We start from the raw sequence: 21,073 nt of genomic DNA, 5'->3' as shown, positions 1-21,073 counted from the left end.
GATAACTAGTTACTAAATTTGATTTGTGACTTTGCTTTTTATGTTGCAAAGTTACTATTATTTATGCAGGGAGTGGGAAATAGTCAGTTAAGCTAACCTATCCGACCTTATTTGGTCACCAATACTTGACATTGTCTGCATAATGGTCTATAATTTGATGTTTGTTTTCTGTGAAAGTCCACACATAATGAACATAATTATCAAACAGTATTTTTAACCTTTGTCAGGCCAAATTTGGCGACCATATTCAACTATCTCATTTACCCTACAATATGAACGGGTCCTATACTAGCAAGAGTAGGTCAGTTAGCAAACAGTAAGTAGCAGGCAAACCTGTCAGTGACTGTGTGTGAATATAAACCTACATTATGAATAGCCTTGATCTCTAATAGGCGGATGCAACCAAAGGACTTTGAGTTAAACTTGTGACACTCACTGCTAATGCTAGTACATATAATGCTAACCAACCAACCTTGAATTAAAGCACCTACATGTAGCCTCTCGCTTTTTTCACAAAGTTCACAAATTAAAAGTGGTACATGTTAGGCCTGTCAGGATGATGTCTCACCTCCTCTAGTATACCAGCCATGATGGGATCAGAGTCTTTCTTTTGCTGCAGCTGCTTCTCCAGGGCCTTCACACTGACAGCTGCCTGCATCCAGAAGAGGTAAAGTACATCAAAACCTGCTGCCATGTCAGCAGGAAAAACAACACAAAACCAATAAAGAATTCAACAATTTTTTTTTCTTTCTTATTTACACTTTTCTTCTGCTATTAGCAGTTTGTTTCAGTTGAAACCACTGTTGCTAGGAGCAACCGCTTCCAGCACAGTTCTAAAGCAGTTACATTCGTCGCTATGTAAATATTGTTGCTTATTATCCACTCCCCTGTCCTTCTTGTTAAAATATATCATTAGTACCATTTATTAACAGTCATTTTGTGATAGTTAATATGATATTGTATCTAATTATGCTAGCTCTCTGAGGCTAATGTGTTGCTATTGCTAATTGACCATTTTTTAAGTGTTGAGCTAATTGCTAATGTTGTGTATTTTACCCTATTTACTTCTACTCTTGTGGACTGGATGTTGACTAGATTAATGACTGTGGTGTTCCTCTATGAGGACTCTATGCTGCTCTCTCACTGGTTATTCAATGTTTCTTAATGCAGTCGATTACAATGAAGCCTACTGAACAGTTCTGGGAATCTAGTTCTCTTGTTAGTGTAACATTACTTATGTTTTATTTATGACTTATTTTAGAGCCAAGGTTGCATGAAAAGTTAAAATGATAAGAAAGAGAGAGTAGAGGAAGAATACTGACACTGTCTTCCTGAATACTTTGATGTTTAGTGTACTAATGCACGTCCAAGTGTTGTAGTCGAGTGACCAAACCTCGAGTCCGAGCCAAGAGTTCGAGACCGAGTCTGAGTCACCAGAAGAATCTGAGTTGAGTCCAGATTATCTGAGTCCGAGTCCTCAAGGTTTAATTTTGATAAAAGTAAGCTAAGCTTTAACTCTCATCATCTGTGAGTCCTCATGTTTATACTGTACCCAGGACTTAAAACACAGAGCCAAATGATCAATCCATTACTATAAATTATCTTGAGCAGTGCAGCTTTCCAGGTGATTTCTTTATCGTGTAGTATTGATGTATGAACGTCTTCCTCGACTATATACTCAAAAAATATCTAGGTAGCTTTCTAACATTTGGTGTAAAATCTTTGGAAGCAAAACGCACGATTCATGGAGCCGGAACTGTTGCTGAACAAGACGGCGAGGAAATGCACATGTGGATGAACACACTTGACAGCATTCAAAACAATAAAACACTTCTTATCAATAAATAAGTCCGAGTCCGCCTCTCTGTCCTTCTGAGTCCGAATGCGGTCAATGCGCGAGTCAGAGTCCAAGTCCAAGTCATCAGTGCATGAGTCAGGCTTGAGTCCAGGTCCTGGACTCGAGTACTACAACACTGGCGTGTCCCTAAGTCCCTGAATATGCTGTACTGGAATTATTACTGGAAAAATTCCTGGAAGGGTTCAAATATGGCAATAAAAGAATCCTTCATAATAAACAGACAGGACCTGTGGAGCTTGGACACGGCCTTGGGCAGCAGGAGCAGGTTTCTGAACGACTGTGGGTGGTGTGCTGGTTTGAACTGGACGCACTGGAGCTGCGACAAGAACATAATATTCATTAAAACTATAGATGTAACAATTCTTTGATTAAAAAAAACAACATAAGAATGACAATAGTGCAAAGTTTAATAGTCAAATAACTGCGGCAGGACTTTCTTACCCAACACAGCTGGCGGCTTGGTGGCTGAGATAGCAGGGGCGGCCAAACTGCTGGAATTAGGGACAATTGTTTTAGGCAGCGGGGAGTTAAAGGAGAAAGACTGTGGGGCAGGTGCTGGGGCCTCCAATGCTGAAAACCTTAAGTAAAGAGAAGACAGATTTTTAAAGTCTTTCTATGTTTGATTCAGACGATGTCACAGTAGGAATACCTGATAGGTCAAACAGAAAGATTTACCTCCCGTTTAGATTTAGTTTCACGGTTGGTGGGGAGGGAGCAGCTAGGCTCTGAGGTGTTGGTGCTGGAGCAGGAGCTGGAGCCGGAGCTAGAACCGGAGCTGGAGCTGAGGCGGGACCAGGTGTCAGAGCTGGAGCTGCCACCGCTGACGGTTTGATGGAAGGCGCGAAAGAAAACGCTGAAGGAGCTGAGGGAGTGTCAGAGGGAGGTTTGGAGGCAAAGGAGAAGCCTGAGGGCCCCGAGCCAAACGGTGCGGATCCCCCCAGGGGGAAAGCTGACGGTGCTGAAGTGGCGCACGTAGTTGGGACTGAGAAAACAAAGCCTGATGATGACGAGGATGACGTGGGAGGGATGGGTCCAATGCTGAATGGGGCAGCGGGGAAGGTTGCAGCCGGGGCTGGAGGAGTGGAAACAGCTGCTGGAGTAAGGCCGAGGTTCGGGAACATCGCCGGGGCTGATGGGAGGGAGGCAGCGACTCTGGGAGCTTGTATTGCCAAAGACCCTGTGAACAGAAAAGGGTGCTAATGTTGAACCAATTGGATCAGCCTTAAAGAGGAGAAAAAGTTCTTTTTTTGTAAAGTTAGATGCTCACAGCTACGTTACTTTCAGACTACAAAAGGAGTTTGCACAACGGTTGTCAGGCCTCTTTCTGAATGTGTTTGGCTGGGTAAAAAAAAGCTGCTTTTCTTGCTTAATAGAGAAAGAAGCATTTCATAGTCTAGTCAAAGATCCTGGTACGATCTCACAGCTGGTCTCATCAATAAATGTTTGTGACTATGAAGAGAAAAACAAGAAATTATTAAATTAACATTCAAGGAACAGGAAGAGAGAAATTATGACAGGATTTATAAATCAAATTTGCTTTAAAGATGTGTTATCAATGATGTTTTCTGCTTCTTTGTTGTTCTCATTAAAATTACACTCAATCAACTCAAAACTTCGGCCCTATTTAATCATGTAAAAGTGCAATAAGACCTCCAAACTTTAAGTAGTGTATTTGTGATTAAGTTTGAAGAATACAATTTTAAAGGAATATAAAAGTCTTGTCCCCTTCAGACATTAGGACAAGCTTAATGAGGTATATACCGCGTTGGTCCGAATAAAAGATGACCCTCATTTTAGACGACGCCCCCCTTTTCAAGACTTATCTTTTTGAAAAAGACTTTTTGACAACCAAATTTTATTTCACCTTTTAAATAAAATCATGTTTTCAATATCTTTTTGATGAAATTATCACATTTAAATTAAATAAAACCCCTTTAAAAATGTCAATAAATCATTGCCTTGAAACAGCTGGATGAAAGCTCTGTTAAAGGGGACATATTTTAGCTATGCAATCAATTTTCTTTTATTCTGATGTGTTTTGGAATCACGTTGGTAAAGTTTCGTTTTAAAAATTGTATACATATTTTAATCTAATATTTTTCAGAGGGTCTCCTTCCTCCTGAAACAAACAAGCTGCTTTGTCATTCAAAGGTCAGACCTTGGCCATGATTGGCTGACAGTATTTGGAGTGACCGCGAGCGTCCACACTGCACTGTCACTCCAAAGTTGTTGAAAACATGGCTGCTCCAGGATCGTTTATTCGGCCTTGAATGTACGAGCCAGAATCACCACGGGGTATCAGAATGGTAAGACTAGTGCAAGAAGGCAGCCTGAGGTGAATGATGGTGAATGATGATTGGTCGATTTCAGCGAAAGCAAGGTTCTATGAAGAAACCTGCAGCTGTTCTGAACGGCCCATTTCAGAGGCGACCTTTTCAAACATGTTATTCTGGAAAAACTCGGAATTATAGAGTTTTCACTTTTTCACTGTGAACAATAAACACCCAAAAATGTGAAACCCATGCAATATATGAGAATATCCATTCAAAAGATATGCCCCCTTTAATGACTCTGCTGCATTGCTTACCATTATCTTAAAGTTACTATTTAAAAGCATCACTGCGCTCCTCATGGGAATAGCCAAGCAGACAAACGCTCCGCGAGTAAACGCCAGGCGCTCTACATGCGGTAACTATGGAAACGGCTTCTGCGCACTACTGCCCTAGTCTTTAACATCAACCACACTGTTATTGTTGATAGCTAAAAGGTAGCTAGCTAGCGCAACAGCCTGGCTTAAGTTAAAACTACGATGCATTACCTGATATCCAGTCTTGCGCCGTTGCTCTGCCATGCAAAAACCCTCCAGTTAATGTCCCGGTAACCGTTAAAAAAGTGGTTATATAACTCCGGGAACTCGCACACAGCAAGGATCAGCCTGTCATCCATAGTGTTTGTGGCTACTACTGCGCGAAGCGTAAAAAAAAAGTTTCAAAACTTTCAACTCGGGCAGCGGGCGGGTGTGTGCGTGAGACGAGCACGACCGTGTCAATTTCACTGGATCGCGCCCGCTTGTCGCTCCGCCTGTCAGATTGCCCGCGCCTCCCTTCTGACCGCTCTCCTCTCATCGAAAATGAATGACAAGGCGCGTCAATCGCCCCCCGTCTGAAAAGACATTAACTCCGCCTCAATTGTTGGATAACTTGGCCGACTTTTGAGCCACTTTGATTTGGACGATCACCGGGTCTCTCTTCTATCTGTCATCCCCCTGGCACTGTAGATGTGAGTGACGGCTGGCCTCAGTCATGAGATAAGTGGCGCCATCTACTGTTGTGAACGTATATTGGCATTTATACATCTAGACCCCGAATATAAGACAATCCACCCTTTTCATATCAAGTTCAAAAGGTATTTGGAATGTGTTTGATTAACTGGTTGTTTAACAAAGCAGAGGAGCTTGCCTTGTGTTTTCCAACTTGGCTCCTCAAACAGAAACAAGAGGTTGATATCACTGCTTTGGACGATTATTCCTTGAGGAAGTATATTATTGCATTGTGTGGTTTAAGATAATAGTGCGACCCTTCTCAAACATCTGTCTACTTCTCCGGCTCTCTTACCTGGCTTGGGAAGCCTCTCCCCCTCCAAGGCGAGTGTGTTGGGGGCTGCGACCAGCTGCTTAACCCCGGGATTGAGGTTGAGCAGAGCAAAGGGGCAGAGTAATCCCTCTGTGGAGAGCATCAGCATGGTGGGCGCTGGAGGCAAGGTCTTCTCATCAGCTTTGAGAGGAGGGAAAGATGGGATACAGACACAGAGACAATCAGACAGAGGAAGATTGGAGTCCACATGATGATAACGAGTCCATCTAGTCCTGCATTTTACGACCTGATCAATCTCTAGAGCTCTATTGCAGAATTTTTGTCTTGAGTCTATTAATTAAGAGGCACATTCATGTAAAATCTCAGTAACAGCCTATTGTGAGAAGTTATTTAGTGTTCTGCACAGCTCTGTGCTTCCAAATCACACCACAGCACGAAGGAGACAATTAACAGTTAAGTGTTGTCTGCTCGCTACGCTTGCTCTGTTCATGATGACAAAACGCTGTTTTTTATCACTTCAATCATGAAAGTGTTTATGGCATTTGGGCACAAACGCTGTATTCCGTCGCTCGTCTTATCCCACATGACCTTGCCTCTTGTTTCTTCCAGTGGTTAAAATAAGCACCCTGTAGTCTGTAGAGAGAGACGACTGTCCTAAGATGCCTCATTTGGTAAAACACAGTCCGCTGCATTCCTCTTCCTGCCAAAAAACCCCCCAAACCCGTCCCGGCTCTTCACACCCACTTTACAGAAATCACGCAGTGCGCTGTGGGCTGCAGACGAAAATGGCAAATCCAGTCTAAACCAACATTTAAATGACTACACTGAGTATTCACACCCCAAATTAAAGATGCATTAGTCAGAGATGATACTAGTCATTTTGAGACTCAGTCAAAAAAAAAAAAAAGTCCACTTCCTGAACACTTTGTCCTCTTTGTTCCCTCCTCGGCTGTGTGTCATATCTTTAACTATTCCTTAAGTATAACTTTCACTGTCATCAGGGGATGAAAGCAGGAGCAGTGTATGTCAGCGTGTGATTAATCACCGCTGACTCACCTCTTTGAATGTTGCCTTCTCTTTTGCATCTACTGTATATTCAGCCCATGCTCTGCCTGTATGCTTTTGACACTATGACGGCACGTTAGTGTTTTATTGTCTGCATAAATTCTAACCTTTACCTACGACAGACACGTCCACCAACGCACAAACTACTTATATGCATATTTGATACACAAACTGATGTTGATGTTGTTTAAATTAAATCTAAAAAAGAGCAGAAACTGCAAACAACAAAAAGAAAAACGCAGCATCTAATGGCGAGTTTTATCTCAGTTATGAAACTAAAGTTTGAAAGAAGCGACGAGATCGAGGCTGAACAGAAGGATGAGGCACACGGTAAACCTCATCAGCATTCTGCAACAGGATTGTCTGGGCTTTGTTGTTTGTTGTGGTCCTCTAGCTTGTCTGAGCCATTTTAATGAGTGCATTTTTTTTTTGTGTCTCCACAGATAACTCTCTGCCTTCGCCTTTTCCCTATCTAATGTCTCACTTCGGATAAAAGGTTTTGATCACTCTACAATCATGTCAAAATGTTGCTCAAATTGCAGGGTTTTTTTTCCTTGCCGGGGAGGGAGTTCTTAGAGCGAGCGGGGGAAGAGATGTGACTAGACAGCAGCAGCAGCTCTACGTGAATGTCTGGCAGACTTGGCCATTTAAGATAAAACAGTGTACTGAGTCGCTGGCTTATCACTATTCTTTACACACGCTGCAATAGAGCACTGCAGTGGATGCTGTACGCGCAGGCAACATGATGGATTGAAGCATATATGATCATTGTGGGAGTCCTACATGTACAAGAGATAACACCCACTAGTTTGAAATGAGAGAAAAGTTAAACACAAACATGCAGGTTTATTAAAACAAGCCTTTCACTGTGGGTGTTATTACTGGTGGCAGATGGTGTGTAAACCTGCCTAAACTGGTTTAATTGTCGTCATCATTCTTACTGTTATTGAAGTATTTTCTTACAACACAATATTGTCAGTGAGCTTCACTGCAGACGTGCAACATTCATGATTAATAACACTTTGAAAAACAGAAAGTCTTCCATAATTAAGCTGCTGTCGCAAGTTGTCTTGTTTGTCTAACATATTCCATATATGAGGTCATATAGTAAAGGGCCAGTTCGCCGATTTTCAACCTCAGTTCTATCATGCTGTTATGGGGAGCTAATGCCATTATGGTAGGGGGAAAAAATCTAGGACGCCCACCTCCGATGTCATGTCTCATTCACAGTCGTCAGGTTTGAAATGTAGTCTGCAGACCTGAAGATTTTTTACACGATCCACCGGTATATTCTCGTCGTATTTCAGATTCTTTACTGCTCTGAGCTATTGCCTGCAGCCCACAAAACTGCCAAATTAAATGAGGGGAAATTAAGGGATAATACTATAGTAAGTGGGTTGTCATCGCAGAATGGAATTTAGAAATGATTTATTCATTTAAAAGTGATTATAGCTGTGTCTTGATTCAGGGGCTGCAGCCTTCGAAGAACGAGGTCTACGTCGGCCGCATCTGAAGGAGCCTTTCGAAGTGGGACAGGCACCGCTGTGGCTGCAATCGGACTTCAAATACATTCTCCAAAAGATGCAGCCCTTGAATTGGGACACAGCTAATAATTCTGTTTAGTTAGAGCTGCAACAGGTCAACTCTGCAGCCTTCTTAAAATGAGCTAGGTGTTATTACTCACATTAAATGAAAACATTTCCTCTGATGCTGAAGTAAGACATGGTGAACGGGACCGCAGGAAGCAGAGCAGCGCCTGATCTCTTCCATTCACCGTCTTTAAACACCGCCGTAGCCCACAGTTTTTGCAACTTTTAACCTTTATTGCATTCTCTCCACTGCTTCGTCTCTTTTCTTTTTTCCCTCTGTCAACAGACCGACGTCAAATTTCCGAGTCTTTTTCCGGAAGATTGATAAGACTACAGTCAGTCCTCCGGATTGTGTGATTAGAGCCGAATCCCAAGCAGTGATCTGTTTTTCATAGCAACCGTCTGTTATCGAGAAATAACAGACCTCGGAACGCGGTGATTAACCAATCAGAATCGAGTATTTAACAGCTGTGTGATAAACTGTGATAATTGCAATCCTGAAAAGTAGATTCACATCAAGTTAACTGCACTAAAGTGGCTTTATACTGCAGTAAGCTTTAAACAAACTTCTCCTTTTTATCAGAATAAAGAATTCTCCCTCCTCAACAAGTTTTATTACAAGATAATTGTGATGAAATGTATTTGATCTTTGCTCAAATGCTTAACAAGCTGTTAAAATCTCATTAAAAATCCTCCACATCCTGATTGAGAAACTATAGCTTTGTTTTACATAGCAAACATTCGGGTAGGGTAGTTGTGGCACAGTAAAGATTTGGAAATCCAGTCACAGAGGGAGAAAAGTACACAGAAAGCCAAATCCACTTACTGATGTGGATCTCCTGCTGGCTGGTGAAATCTATGGCTAAGCCGAGGGGAAGAGTGTCGTCATTTGCCTCGGTCACAGGAAGCTCAGCACGACTCGCATCCTCCAGGATCCAAAGCTCCCAGATCTAAAAGCACAGCAGTCTTTTGTGGTCATCACAGTTTAACAGACACTTGGTGCGGCGTTCCTTACACCACAGAGGGAAACATTCAAACAAAAATCAAAGGTAGATAAAATGATCAGAATAAAATCTGTTGTGGAAAACAACACTAAAGAACAAAGATATCAAATTTAAATCCTTCACCATGAGAGAGACTTTTCATTTCTATTTATGTTCAAAGCTGTTCGTCATTTAAACTTATTTAGGTACCTTGTCGTCTTGTCTGGATATGACGCTGACTTCAATGGAAGCTGCTGATGCTGCAAACACGAGGTCCCTGGATGGAATAAACAGCAAACATTACACCAGTTTAACCTGACATTAAAATAAAACAAAATAAAGACATTGAAGATACATTTAAACGCAATAGTGAACGGGGTTTTGGGTGGCCAACATCCACACTTGTGATCATTCTTACCAGTCCTCTACGTGGCTGAGGAAGTAGTGATATTGTCGCTCGGTGCAGCTGCCGTACACGGTGTCGCTGAAGTTCAGGTACTTCGTCTCCACTTTCTCGTCCTTCTTCTACAAACAACACAAACAAATTGTCACATTAATTTGCTTCAGGCACATTAACAAGATTAAACAACTGGTGTAACTTCTGTCTATATAGCTGCTTATGAATAGAATGCCACTGACAATAAGTTTGCTTTAATGTGCTGCCTATTAGCATAAGTAGCTCTATGAAGCCAATAAAAAAGCCTTATACTTTATGGTTTAGTGGTCGGTTAGATAAAGCACAGGATGTGTACGCCAGCTGCAGTTGGTAGGGCAATTCATTCAGTCATATTTAATTATATTTCCATGTCTGTTTAACTTGCTATTTATGCAGGTCTATACATTGTGAGAGCAGAGTTTACTCTAGACTTTTTTTTGGACGGCCAATTTGGCCCATGATATTCCAGAATTCCGGACAAAACTTTCGGACATATGCTTAGAATAGCTATATATGCCTAATTTATCAATTAATTTGAGATGATTAATTCATTAGAAATCATTTTAACGTTTTTTTTGCATCCATTAACGTTACATAAAATAACTTTAAAATAAGCCACATGAAGAAGCCAATATAGGTTTGCCTCGTCAGTGCAAATTCGCGTTTGTCAAAGTGCCGTTTAGGTCAGTTTGTGGGCGGCTTCTCAAGGCTGCTTTTATCCGGTTCTGGAGAGAGAATCTTCACACTCGACACGGGAATTGTGCTGGCAATCTTTGCTTAGTCGGAGAAGACTTCCCCGAAATTACGGATGATAGTTTCACAGGTCCTGTGGAATTTCAACCTGCCGTAGCCACGCAGCACTGTCATCCTCGACCCTGCGTCTAACTGTGTACCGAGATGCAAATGATGGGTCGCGCTGTGTCGTTGTCCATCTCTCGATGTTGTAACAGTGGAGGCAAAATCAGGCTGTATAACTTTGTATTTAAGTTCTCTTGGCAACACATCTTTTAAGTAACACTTTTTAAAACGCCATTTTTTTTTCTTAATTATTCATTTATTTGGCATATTTTCCCAGCGGACATTTTGCCCGTTGATATCTTTACCTGCCGAACAACTACACGTGATACTGGCTAACATAAACCCTCTGTGAGAGTTTTAATCTATTTCTAATTCTGCCTCCAGTGTTTACTCACTGAATGCTGCTGATTGATGGATTGATCAATGTAACTACAGGGCAAAAATACAAAAATGTGGAAACACCAGAAAGCATTTGGCCTTCACAGCTGTGATACAAAACCTGGCAGAGCATCTAAAGCCTTATTAGAAAATATCATCGACCAAACATTCACGAGCATTTTGAGATGAATACATCTAATGTATGTACTGAGGCAGGACTGCGCTGGAGGAGGGAAACCTGACAAGAATCCAAAAGTCATTGTTGGAATTCAGTGGATGTTTGTATGTAGGGCGTACTCACAGGGAGGGAGATCAACACTAGCTCAGGAGGGGTCTCAAGAGAGCCATCTGCAGCAGCATACACCACTGCAAACACGAAGGTTTTCAGCCACAGCACGTCCAGAACTATGAGAGGCAGCAGGAAGGAGAGGCGTTAGATACAAAGAGGGGTCTGTGCACAGTAATGACAATCAAACACAAGTCAATCAGATTATGTAAACAGCTCTCATTTAATTCTATAGATATGGGATTCAGCTTACCTTTAACAGGCTCGTCAGAGGTGTAGAAATCTGGAGATGGGATAACTTTCTTTTGTTCCAGTGCCTTTTCAACCAAGGAGAACATCAGTTATTACAGCTCTAAGTTTCTGGTTTTTAATGGTGGTGAATTAGGTTTACTTACTGGTGTATACTGACTGACTGTAGCATCCATTTTTCCTACAGCGACTTGCTTTCCTTTTGGACTCCAGGAAACTGTGTTAAAGGAAATACATGAACATCAATTAAGCCACACTAGAGAGACAGAGAGCAGGTGAACTGAGCTATTGTGTTAAAGTCTGACTCACTGCATGTGATGCCACTTGGGGCAGGTAGCTCGGCCGTTACTTTGGCACTGTCAGTGACGTCCAAAATCATCATACTGCCGTCAGACAGGCAGGTGGCCAGCATGGATGCCTGTGCAGGATTCCACATCAGGTCCTGCACCAAAGTGCCCGGGGGGACAGCTGGCAATAGTGAAGCGAAAGGAAACTTCTGTGGTCTTCCCTGGAAAGTACAAACAATAAAGTGTAAAAAAAAAAAAACATACAAACAAGTAAAAATAAATTTAACAGAACAAAGTGATATGGGTTTATCTACAAATTATGTTGATTAGCATATAAAAAATAGCTGCTGCATGTCAGGGTGTCTTCATATTAGGGGCATCTGTAAGTCTGCTGCTCTTACTGGGTAGCTGTGAGAAACAACAAGAGCTTAAACTAACCCTAAAAAATGCACAAAACTCTATCAAAACATATCAGTTATTTCCCTGTGTCTTTGTTTTTCTTTTTAGTCATTCATCAGCATTAGACAGATACTTAATGGATAACTGTGTCGATACAGAGACCTCCAACTAAAGCAGTCACCTTGTTCACGAAGGTCCGGACATCATAGAATGTGAGGGACAAACCCACACTCTCAGACGTGCCACACACTGACAATGTTAGTTCATCACAGCTGAGAGCCAAGTTGTGCAGAGACACGTCCACAGTCACCTCAGCCAGAGCTGCTATCCCTTCGACTGGAACAGAAGTGGGAAATTGTGAGGAAGAAACATGATTGGAAATTGAGCTTGATGTGTTCTCAGTGAGAGTAAATTACAAGACCATGTAGTGCAAAATTAATATTCAAACATGTTATATTCTTACCTATTTCATTGGCGTTGCCATCACTTTTATCAGCCGCCAGAATATCTTGAGTGAGGTACACTTTGAATGTTTTGTCAAGACCGACAAAAGTTAGTCCAAATTTGTTTGATATGGTGAGCAAGCTAGATCTTTCTTTAGGCAATTCGTCAGAGGGGGTAAAAACTCTCGTCTTCTTCATTTGACGAAACTGAAAATCCTGAAAAAAGGACAAACCAGCACTTATTGTAACTTCAGGGTGACCAGACATGAGAATCAGGTCTGAGGTTCCATTTAATACTCCAAACGTCCCTCTCTTTAGGAAGATAAACATGCTTGGAAGTAGCTTATGCCCTTACAGACACATTTCTATTTTAATATGCAGCATATAACTGTATGCATTTCTTTCAAAAAGGGATTTAGTGACTTAAAACAAAGATTCTCTTGTTTGAGTTCAAAAAGTTTGATAACAACACAGGGGAAGCCTTAAATCTAAGTGAGCAAACTTGTTATTTATAGTTGTTATCACGCACTCACTTCTCTTTAGCTAATGCTACTAAGCTTTGTTTTTTGAGAAAAAATATTGAAAATGATTTCTTGACTTAATGTCACACTCTGCAGGAGTGTCAATGCACCTTACATCAAGTCAACTCTTATGGAGCACATATGATATATAATATTCCAACAGCTATCATGCTAATAAGCTAATAAGAAGCTAGCTAGGAACGGAGAAAGTAAAAGTAACTGTAGCAACGGTTTTCCTTTTTTACACGTTAAGACTTTAACCGGGGACTTTTCTGTTATTTGTGTTTAAACCAATAGTATGGCTCTGCAAGTGCTTTTGGATAAGGGTTTACTAAAAACAGGGTTTACTAAAAAACTGAAATCCGAGCACCTAGCAAGCTAACAAGCTAAGCTAGTCAGAACCATTGAAAATGAACGGACGCAGTGCTAGCAAACATTAGCTTACACATGCTAATCTGTCAACACGACTTATGAATAACAGAGCATACCTTCATTTCCCTCTCAGGAGGGGAGTCTGTGTCGTCACTCATTTTGAAGGACAGAAGCCGTAGCTCTTCCAGCCGGTGTGTTGTATTATTATTCCTTCGTTTTCTGTATTTGAGACAGATTTCTGATAAGCCACATGAGTCTGTCAAGAGAGCGAAACGCACGCAGCGGGATTTTGGAAGTTGCCGTAAAAAAAAACGTCAATGCTACGCAGGATGACGAATGGATACCAGAGTAACCCGAGACCTACGCTCGAGACCACAACACAGAGGTATTCTAGACCTAATTTACAATATTTGGGATATTTTGTAATGACTTGAATTCATAGACGAACACAAACAAAATATTCAGCTCCGAGGAAAAAATAAGAAGCTGTAACTCCACCTGCTGGATTTGTATAAGACTAGACTAATAAAACCAGACAACAAAACCGAAACTATTAGTCATACAGCATTTACCAAGAAACGCGACAGCACAGCTATGGAGGACTGAAACTACCACAATCAAAAATAAATAAAAATAAAAATATTTATATAATAGATAGTAACATATATATCATATTATTAATATATTATATTTATAATATTTATTTATGTATTTATTTGAGACATTTATTTTTTTGGATTATGACAGTTTCAGTCCTCCATACACATAGACCTAATAACTTAAATTTAAAAAGCATGGTTGTGTCCTTCACTGCTGCTATCAATAAATTCGATTTTTTTTAAAAAGGCCACCTAGGTAGTAAAGTTAAAAATATTAACCTTCTGTAAAATGATATTGTGATTTTTTATTAAGGCTTTAAATATATATATACTCACACACACATATATATATAGATATAGATATAGATATATATCTATATAGATATATATATAAATATCTAAATCTAAAAAGGTTGATTCACAAAATGGGAAGAAGGGGTGAGATTGCCCTACATCTTGTTATATCCTATTTCTCATGTAAATTTGAATGTACTATTTTTGTTGGTTGGCTTTTGTTTATGTTAAATAAAAAATTGTAGCAAGGGATCACTGAAGGTGTTTCCATATGTTGCTTTTTCTTGTTTTCTACATTTCTGTTTGTGTTCTCTGTTTGGGAACCCCTGTGTTAGAAAACCTAATAACGAGAACTACAAAAGCATGGTGAATTGATTTGAACTTAAGCTATAAATCTCAATAATCCATGTATTATTCTAAAGGTGTTCATATTTCCAAGGAGGTTTTACAAATAATTGAGGAATTACAAAATTGAGTCCTGTTAAGTCAACAGCTTCTGCATGAATTAAAACTTTTACAAAGAGTGTTTTGTAGGTAGCCCAGGGCTCCCAAAGGCAGTATTTTGAATGCCTCCATTGTCTTAGAGGGAATCCCAGTGAATCTGTTAGCCAAATGTTATAAAACTTGATATATTAATGTCATTGTTGATTGCACAAACAACAAGAAATATTTTTTCCCTGTCAGTATTGGCACCTCCTTACTAACAATTTTAGGCAGCTATGAATTTCAGCTTGCAGAAATGTCTTAAATAGTGTTCCTTTGGGGAAAATGTTTTCAAAGAGGATACTCTTGTGTAACGGGGCATTTTGTGGGCAAACACCTGAAGGCAGCTATTCTACTCTGAAAACACTGCTTTGTTAGACCCAACTTTATAGCATACAGAGAGGGAAAAAAAGAAGAGATGAGGACTGTATTTGGTGAAGTAAGGACTTTTATTAGAAAGCAGATTTTTCTGTATTGCATTTAAAGAAATCAGGTTCTCTTGAACTACACAACTGAAACTGGTGATGGCAGATACCATGATGGGAATGAAAGGTAGATTCTTATGCAACATCAAAAGTGGCAACTTGCATTTCGGTTGTATATATTATTGATGCTTGAGTCAGAAGGCGCATAAACATTTTTAACATTTTTCATTTGAAACATAGAGCAGTATCAACACTGAAAGTGTCCCATCCTTGTTTGCCCTGGTTCAGCTCTTGCCGACCGGAGCATCACAGATATAGTCCATGTCCAAACGGGACAGCTCTGTTCACGAAGCACCAAGGTGTCAGTCAAACGTCCGTCAGTCCTTGTTGCAGAGACACACACTTATAACCGAGAAGGCTGGAGTTAGCAACACCATGTCCCTCCACTCTGGAAAGTAAGCTAGCACAGACCAAAGCAAGCCGGAGAAAGACAAAGCGGACAGCAAGAGCACAGCAAGTCATGTCAGATCTCCCATAATGCACTTTGGGTCTCATTCCTATTCTGATTGTCAGCGCTCTGAACACATGGCTTTAAAAGTTTCCTCCTCCTTCGCCGAACCCTCGATCACTTTTGACGTTTTTTCTAAGTAGTTCTAAAGTGCTGGCATTATTTTCAAGGACACACACATACACATACAAACTTTTAGTGCATTTTTTCTGAGTCTGCTGCAGGTTCAACTGCACACTCAACTGGGTAGTTAGTCAATGTTTTTCACTCTGTATCACTACTTTATAGATTCAACTTGATCAAACATTCAATAAAAGGCCGGGGCGTGCGATAAAAACACGACCCCTCTCATTGCAAGACTCCACCGTCTTTGTTTGCTAACAGTGACAACAGTTATTCAGCATAAAATACACGGTGCATAAAGATCAGAGGTTTCATTGGGTTAGAGTGAGTGTCTGAGTGGCATGCAGTTTATGATACAAGTGTCTCTTTGCATATAAATGTTTTCAGGATAAATCACTCCGTCGACCAAAGACCTCCGTGCCCATCAGTTTGACAGTCATGTGGGATGAACAGAGCAGTTTTTACAAAGTGAGTTACAATTTATTTGCAAAGAAATGTTGGTGAAAATAGTCCCATCCTCTCTCTTATTTTGTCATTTTCAATGATCATCCAGGTGAGCGGCAGGAAAATCACATTTCCGTCACTTAATAAAAAAAAATATTCGACTACAGAGTTTGCTGTGAAGGGGAGACATTTTTTTCAATCAAAGTTATAAGAAAAATACATTTTCTACATTGTGTTTAAACCACCCAAATTTGAGCACATCCTCCCAAAGGGTTAGCCGTGACATTCTCTGAGAGTTCCTCAGTTTATAGTGCAACATCATTTACGTTCAATTTCACCCTGCACAAGAAAAATAGACCATAAGCAGAGGGGTAGGAAGGTAAAAACAAAAAAAGGGTCAGAGTCAGACATATTTTGCGATAAGCAGACAAACCGTGAACAAAGTAAAATGTGAATCCATAAACAGGAATAAGCATTATAGACATGTTTTTGAGGACGATTTTTCGTCTTCAAAAAGTCTCATTTTAAATGTGAACAATAAAACAATAAAAATGTATCATATTATGTTTTTCATACACTTTTTTGCTTGGTTGTTTCTGATTGGCTCTTGAATGCATCCAAGTGCAGTAAATCTTTTATATCGCGTCTAACCTCGTCTCCTTAAAGCTCCTGTGAGAAGTTTTTCGCTGGTTATGAAACAGACTGAAATTAATTCTGAGTACTCTATAAGACCTACAAAAGCAAACCAGACCATCAGGAAGAAGATTGATTATTTCTATATATTTATTTTTAATGCCTGAAACTGCTGGAGGGGGGGTAGGTGTCAGATGAAGCGATTACCGTAAAATTTGGTGTATAAGACGCACGTTTAATAAATTTTTTTCATCTAAAAAGTGGGCTGCGTCCTATATACTGGTGTGACCAATATACCAGTATAAAATGCAGAGGTATTTTATTGTGTTACGGTATTTTACCCAGATGATGGCGCTATCCAGTTGTTAAGTGGTGACGTCACATCTCCGCAACAATCAATGTTACTGTAGGCTACCAGCTACTGCTAGCTACAGCACCGGTAGCTAGTGGGATTGCAAACTTGACATGGCGGAAACGGATGGTAGGCTGTAATTTGTGTTTTAGATGAAAATACATTGAAATTGTTTTGAAATAACTTGCATACACATTTTTATTAATAAATAGCTATAGAAAATATTTTTCCTCTAGGGTACCCTCAAAAACAGACTGCGTCTTATATCCCATTGCGACTCATATTCCAGACTTTACGGTAACTGCACACTGCCTTTGTTAACATTTGACTGTTAAAGAAAGCAGGATGAGGTTTTTCTGTTAAAAACCACCACTTAAGCATGTACAGGACAAAATCAGCAAAGAGATGAGAGGTACGGGTTTGTCCACAGGGGGCGCCAAAATCAACACAAACTGAAAGTTCCTCACAGGAGCTTTAAAGGAGGAGATAATTACAACAATTTATGGATAAAATATCAGATATAATAGGAAGTTTTCGGAGCCCATTTTTGCACATTATAACTTTAAGTAAAGGAAAAAGAAAAACAGTCAACGACCGCGTTCTTCCCCTCACAGGAACACACATGACATCCACACCCACACAGTCACAGTCTAAGGCACTGCTCCACTCCTCTGTATCACCTCAGTGGAGTACAAACAAGTTTCCAACCCTGTTTTCATTGCCGTTTATATCAAATTTTGGTAAGATAAAGTGGTGGCAAAATCCTTCCTGTTTGAATATAGATTTAAGTGAAACCAAAAGAATAGATTTAGTATGCTTCATGACGTATTTGTCATACTTATTGCAGAGTTTAACAGAGGAGTACACTGGTTAAAATGTTTGGGGCAACCGGCTAATTAACTTGCAACCTCTTTTATATTTGTGTGCAATTTCTTTATTGTTTTTAAAAGAGCAAAATTAGCAATTGAAGCTAAATAAATTAAAACTGAAAGAAAGAAATTATTTCCAAATTCTTTAAGTATATACACATTTATATCTACATACATTTTCAGGATCTCTTAAAAAAAAAACGATGAGCTTGTTTGGATAAAAATAACAAAGAATACAGTAATTGAAGCCTTGCTCAGTTTTCTGTATGTCGTTCACCACACTGGAAGACCTGTTCACATCCGTGTCAAAAGTCACAAAGTCACAGTCAGATTTTCTGGTAAATTATGGCCCGTTTTTTTCGATTTAAAGGAAAACAGTGAATCATAGAAAAAGTTTCCGATCCCTTAGTCAAAGCAGTGCTACAAGTTTACATTCATTCATCATCTCAGCCATTCTGTCGCAGCCCTGTTTAATCGATGGCAGATCACATTTCCTCCAAAAGAAATTAAAAAGACGCCGTAAATGTCTTTTTAAATTACCTAGTGCAATTACAACCCTGTGTTTCTTGTGCAGGGCATCTTAAAGCGTCCTAAAGGAGAAACATCGGACCCAAGCTCTGAAGCATAAACAGATCAAATCATGTTCAGGGGCTTAGTTAGTTTCGGCTTTCAATTCTGCTGTGGAGGTTTTTTAAATTGCTAAAAGTTTGTATCTTTGGGGTTCATTCTTTCATCTCATTGGAATTGAATGTGCTTTTAAAGTGATTGGGGAAAAAACTAAACAGTGTATCTCTTTAAATCAATGCACAAAATGACAAAAGAAAGGCTGCTCGGACTTTGTCCCTATGCGTTCTAGAAAGCGTGAACACAGATATTAAAAAAAAAAGACATGTTTTTCGTTGCTGTTCGACTCACTCCGCTCCTTTTCCTTCCCAAATACAGAAGCGTTTATCGTCTTAAAGACCCCGTTTCTCCTTCTGAATCCCCTTGTATCAGTGATGTGGAGGACATGTTCAGTCTTTAGTACAGTCACATTTTGCGTTAGGGTTTTTTTTTTTTTTTAGAGTGCAAATGCAACAAGCCAGCAGAAATTGCTCCAATACGTTTCATTCAATAATTTACCCCCCATACCCCCTCCCCTCCCTCCCAAAGGGAAAATAACAGGATGGAAAGCGGACCACATCAAGGTGAAACAGTGCTTCTCTCTTTCCTTCTACCACTCCTCTACTTCTGCTGACAGCACGCTCTGTACTTTAAAAATCCAATAGACACCAAACAGTCTGTCCTGGGTCACGCCCGGGTCAGTTCTAACATGCGTCAGACTGTTTCCAGATCAAAGTGAGAAACCGTGGGGAAAAGTCCTTTTTGCGTAATAATGGCGTAACTGGAGGCGACAGTAGCTGTTCTCTTATTTCGATGCAGGTTTGTTGTTGTTGTTTTCAATAAATCTGTTTCTGTTTGTATTCATGCATGCAAGCTCAGGTTTAACGCATGTTCTTGCTCATGTCTCTCTCTGTGTCTCAAAGACGGGATGGCGCATGATTGAAATCATCTTTTTGAAAGTTAAAAAGCATCGTCTCCTTTTTTGGATCGCGTGTTTTTCAATGCGTTAAAGGCTAGTATCCTAAGGTGAGAGATGTACGCACATGTGTGTGTGTGTAAGTGTATGTATGCGGGTAGTTAAGAGGAGGCCGTTGGGAGCAGACACAGGCATCGCATTGACGATTTAATCCGATTTGTCGCGGGTGTAAAACACATGAAAAAAAACAACTCCATGTGATAGATTATTTGTCAGATTGCGCAGAAGTCTTTAGGATTCTCGGAAAAACGTCCTAATTTTTACTGCAAAAACGCCGCTTAAACAGAAGAGTTAATTGTCCCGTTTAATGGTGGTAATACAGAATTTGACCTTTAACAATAATAAGACAATCTTTGTTATATATCCCTACATATTTATCCAACAGCAATATGATAAGAAGTGGTCAAAGACGGGGAAATCGGCTGCCCCTGAAGCACCTCTCTCATCTGCTTTACCCATCGTTACATGGGGTTATTTTCAGACGCAGCTTTCCAAGAAAAAGGAATCATTTTACAAAGCATAACACCACACACCATAAACTGCCGGCAAAGCAGCTGCTGCTTTTGTATCGCACTGAAATGATGAATCATTTCAGCCATTTGTTCTGCTATCAGGCCTTTGTGATATCACTGCGGGTGCTGAAATACTGAGTAAACATAGACTATACTAAGAAAAGGGTGGAGCAGAGAGGGCCGACTCTCTTACAGTGTGAATGCCATGCCTGTGTCTATTTCAGCTATCAGTGTTCTACTTCCTCTATCAGTATGTATGCGTGTACCCGGGCACACGTGTGCGCATGCATGTGTGACAAATATAAGAAGACCTACGAGCGCAGCTTTTCGTGTGCTGAATAAATCCCGTTGAGGAAGCACGGAGGAGAAGAAAGAGTGGTGGGCGAGATGTTAGAGTAAGAGAGCAAGCAAAAGAAAAGCGGAGTTAAACAGATTTCACAACGTGAGAGGCATTCACTGTCCGTTGACCCTCATTCCTTGTCCAAAACTCTCCACTTCCTGCTCAGGCGGCGTGTCACCGCAACTGCCCGCCTCCGCTCCTGGGATCAAAGATGGCGCCCCCAGCGATCCGTCCACCCCCTCTAACCCGGCTTCGTCCTCGTCTTCCTCCTGCTCCTCGGGGATTACTCCTTCGGCTTCGCCTTCTGCTTCTCCTCCAGCTCCGGGGCTGCCCTCCGTCAGCGGTTGATGAGTCCTTAGAGGGTCCTTGCGATCTGGATACAACCTCTGCTCCAGGGACTTGAAGTCAGGCTCGAAGGGGAGGGGCACCCCTTGTTGGGAGGCACCCAGCGCCAGGCCCAGACCCACAGCAGCAGCACCCATGCCCATTCCTGCGCGGTACACCTCCATGCCGTCGGGCAGCATGGACTTGATCTTGGGCAGCCATCGCTTGCGGACGCGCCTCGCATTTGTGCACATGTCGGCGGCGATCACATTCATTTCACTCTCCTTGAAGTTAGGGTTGAAATTTTGACAGTAGACTGCAAAAAAAAGGA

General features: G+C 40.7%; 2 protein-coding genes across 6 annotated transcripts in view; both read right to left on the bottom strand.

The window, feature by feature from the left end:
- Nucleotides 1–13,520, bottom strand: part of nup214 (nucleoporin 214) — a 41,398-nt gene extending 27,878 nt beyond the window's left edge. For all 3 annotated transcript variants that reach the window (XM_069673244.1, XM_069673245.1, XM_069673246.1), the window contains exons 1-15: nucleotides 13,374–13,520; nucleotides 12,385–12,580; nucleotides 12,103–12,257; nucleotides 11,545–11,743; nucleotides 11,382–11,452; nucleotides 11,240–11,303; nucleotides 11,002–11,105; nucleotides 9,507–9,613; nucleotides 9,299–9,365; nucleotides 8,932–9,055; nucleotides 5,473–5,631; nucleotides 2,534–3,035; nucleotides 2,300–2,436; nucleotides 2,086–2,174; nucleotides 569–652 (exon numbers count right to left, since the gene is read on the bottom strand). In XM_069673244.1, coding sequence (XP_069529345.1) covers nucleotides 569–652; nucleotides 2,086–2,174; nucleotides 2,300–2,436; nucleotides 2,534–3,035; nucleotides 5,473–5,631; nucleotides 8,932–9,055; nucleotides 9,299–9,365; nucleotides 9,507–9,613; nucleotides 11,002–11,105; nucleotides 11,240–11,303; nucleotides 11,382–11,452; nucleotides 11,545–11,743; nucleotides 12,103–12,257; nucleotides 12,385–12,580; nucleotides 13,374–13,415 — 2,100 coding nt within the window. In that variant the 5' untranslated portion in view covers nucleotides 13,416–13,520. The remainder of the gene's footprint in view (nucleotides 1–568; nucleotides 653–2,085; nucleotides 2,175–2,299; nucleotides 2,437–2,533; nucleotides 3,036–5,472; nucleotides 5,632–8,931; nucleotides 9,056–9,298; nucleotides 9,366–9,506; nucleotides 9,614–11,001; nucleotides 11,106–11,239; nucleotides 11,304–11,381; nucleotides 11,453–11,544; nucleotides 11,744–12,102; nucleotides 12,258–12,384; nucleotides 12,581–13,373) is intronic.
- Nucleotides 13,521–15,063: 1,543 nt separating this feature from the next.
- LOC138601831 (nucleus accumbens-associated protein 2) overlaps nucleotides 15,064–21,073 on the bottom strand; it is a 33,059-nt gene continuing 27,049 nt past the window's right edge. For all 3 annotated transcript variants that reach the window (XM_069673083.1, XM_069673082.1, XM_069673081.1), the window contains one exon: nucleotides 15,064–21,058. In XM_069673083.1, the coding sequence (XP_069529184.1) occupies nucleotides 20,532–21,058 (527 nt within the window). In that variant the 3' untranslated portion in view covers nucleotides 15,064–20,531. The remainder of the gene's footprint in view (nucleotides 21,059–21,073) is intronic.

The sequence above is a fragment of the Semicossyphus pulcher genome, unplaced genomic scaffold, assembly GCF_022749685.1.
Source record: "Semicossyphus pulcher isolate SPU_LCO1_2020_fin unplaced genomic scaffold, fSemPul1.0.p SCAF_22, whole genome shotgun sequence".
NCBI lineage: Eukaryota > Metazoa > Chordata > Actinopteri > Labriformes > Labridae > Semicossyphus > Semicossyphus pulcher.
This window is presented reverse-complemented; position numbering and strand designations above follow the sequence as displayed.